This window comes from Sesamum indicum, unplaced genomic scaffold (assembly GCF_000512975.1).
Source record: "Sesamum indicum cultivar Zhongzhi No. 13 unplaced genomic scaffold, S_indicum_v1.0 scaffold00385, whole genome shotgun sequence".
Lineage (NCBI taxonomy): Eukaryota > Viridiplantae > Streptophyta > Magnoliopsida > Lamiales > Pedaliaceae > Sesamum > Sesamum indicum.
The window spans coordinates 13,478-15,449 of record NW_011628277.1 but is presented as its reverse complement, the minus strand read 5'-3'; the positions used below and the strand labels follow the sequence as shown (position 1 = coordinate 15,449).

At 34.6% G+C, this 1,972-nt stretch overlaps 1 protein-coding gene across 1 annotated transcript in view; it reads left to right on the top strand.

Annotated features, from left to right (window-relative positions):
• Nucleotides 1-436: 436 nt before the first annotated feature.
• The window catches only part of LOC105180186 (putative disease resistance protein At1g50180), a 2,966-nt gene continuing 1,430 nt past the window's right edge, over nt 437-1,972 (top strand). Inside the window, exon 1 of the mRNA XM_011103847.1 lies at nt 437-1,442. Within this exon, the coding sequence (XP_011102149.1) occupies nt 437-1,442 (1,006 nt within the window). The remainder of the gene's footprint in view (nt 1,443-1,972) is intronic.

Sequence of the window (1,972 nt, the reverse complement as noted above, 5' to 3'; positions counted from 1 at the left end):
AGGTGAGAGCAGGTAAGAACACAGAAGTCTGAAGGATTTTTCACATACCCGTTACAAAATATCCATTCCAAATCGAGGTTTTTTTTTTTGCAGTGCCACATTCACAATCACACAAGTTGCAGTGCCAAAATATCCATTAACTTGTGTTATGAGTAGCCGATTCTTTTGCTTTAACTTAAATTAAAAGTGAGAGTCAAGAAAGTGTGAAATATGGGAGAAAGAATCTAAAACTTCCAATTTACAAGAAAAGATAAGAGGAGAATTTGTAGCATAGCATGCGTAGAATCTGTGTCAAGTAGGGATAGAAATTGGTATGCGCATATATAAAATGAAGGCAGTTGGTGAATTAAAAAGATCAATAACATCCATCCACTTTGCAATTAGCCGCTACTGATCCAACACATTTCTCCAGAAAATTACCCAAATATAAAGTAAAATGGTTGATTCTGTTGCAACAATTGCACTTGAAACACTTCGGGACATATTGATTGAGGAAGCAAAATTTCTATCGAGTGTGGGCGGTGAGGTTGAGGAAGTCCGTAAGCAGCTCAACATCATGCACTGTTTCTTGAAGGATGCTGATAGGAGGCAAGATCGGTACAATTCACAGACAGTCCAGAATTGGATCGCTGAACTTCGCCATTTGTCCATTCAAGCTAAGAATGTGCTAGAAAGATATGTCATTGAAGTGGTGTCCAAAAGAAAAGGAAAAAGCCTTAAAATGGTTCTCAAAAGATTCACTTGTATATTGAGTGAGTGGTCAAGAATGCAGCAAATCGAAGAAGACATTAAAGATATCAAGTCTCGTATGTCCGACCTCACCAAACAGTCGGAGTCTATGAGTGTAGGAGACAACTCATCAAGATTGGTAGATGATACCGATAGGTCAAGAAGAACGTATGGGCATGAGGTTGAAAAATATTTTGTAGGAATGAAGGAGGATATTAAACAGTTGGAATCAGTTCTGACAACTGATGACAAATCAAATGGAGTGATTTCCATATGTAGCATGGGAGGATTGAGAAAGACCACTCTTGCTACTAAAATTTACAATGGGGAGGCCGTGGAGCGGTGCTTCAAATATCGTGCTTGGGTTTGTGTAAGTCAGCAATTTCAACCCAAAACTACTTTCCAACGACTATTAAAGCAACTTCTTCCGAATGAAAGTGACGAGCAAGATGAAAATACATTGGTCAGAAAGTTGTACCAAGTACAAAGAGACAGAAAATGTCTCCTAGTTTTGGATGACATTTGGGAAGTTGAGCACTGGAATTGCTTAAGGCGTACCTTTCCCATTGCAGAGGCAGATAGCAAAGTTTTGCTCACAATCAGAAATCAAAACATTGCTTCCAGAGGATACGTCCACAATCTCAAGTGTTTGGATGAAGATGAAGGATGGGAGCTCCTTCAAAAGATAGCATTCCCGAACAACTATTCACAAGGTTAGTTTGTAAAATTTCTTGTTTTATTTTATTGATTTTGAATCTTCTTTCTCTAGTTAGTGACAAAATAAAAAAGTGTAATGATACTAAAGATATCATTAATAGTATATATTTAGCGAAAAAGATTATTTTGTTAAGTCTAATTTTTTTTATAGTTGTCATGATGACAAGATTGTTTGAATTTTCTTATGTAAATTTCAAGTTGATCTTTATGTATAAAATGCTGTTGTATAGCAATTTAAAATTTATTTCTTGATACAAAATTTGTTTAAAACGTAAAAGGAATCAAACATTTAGAAAGCCATACAAAGAAATGGATTCAGCAATATAAAGTTATGCTTTCAGATTTTATTTCTATTTTTTATTTGTTGAAAGTATAGGGCGAAATTCTCTTGTTTTGATTTGTTTTAATTACTATACATATTTATAAGAAATTCAAATTTTATAATATTTTGAATTAACTGACATTCATTGATTATGTATTCAGAGATACCTGCAACTGAAATAAAGTTGTTGGAAGAATATGGAAG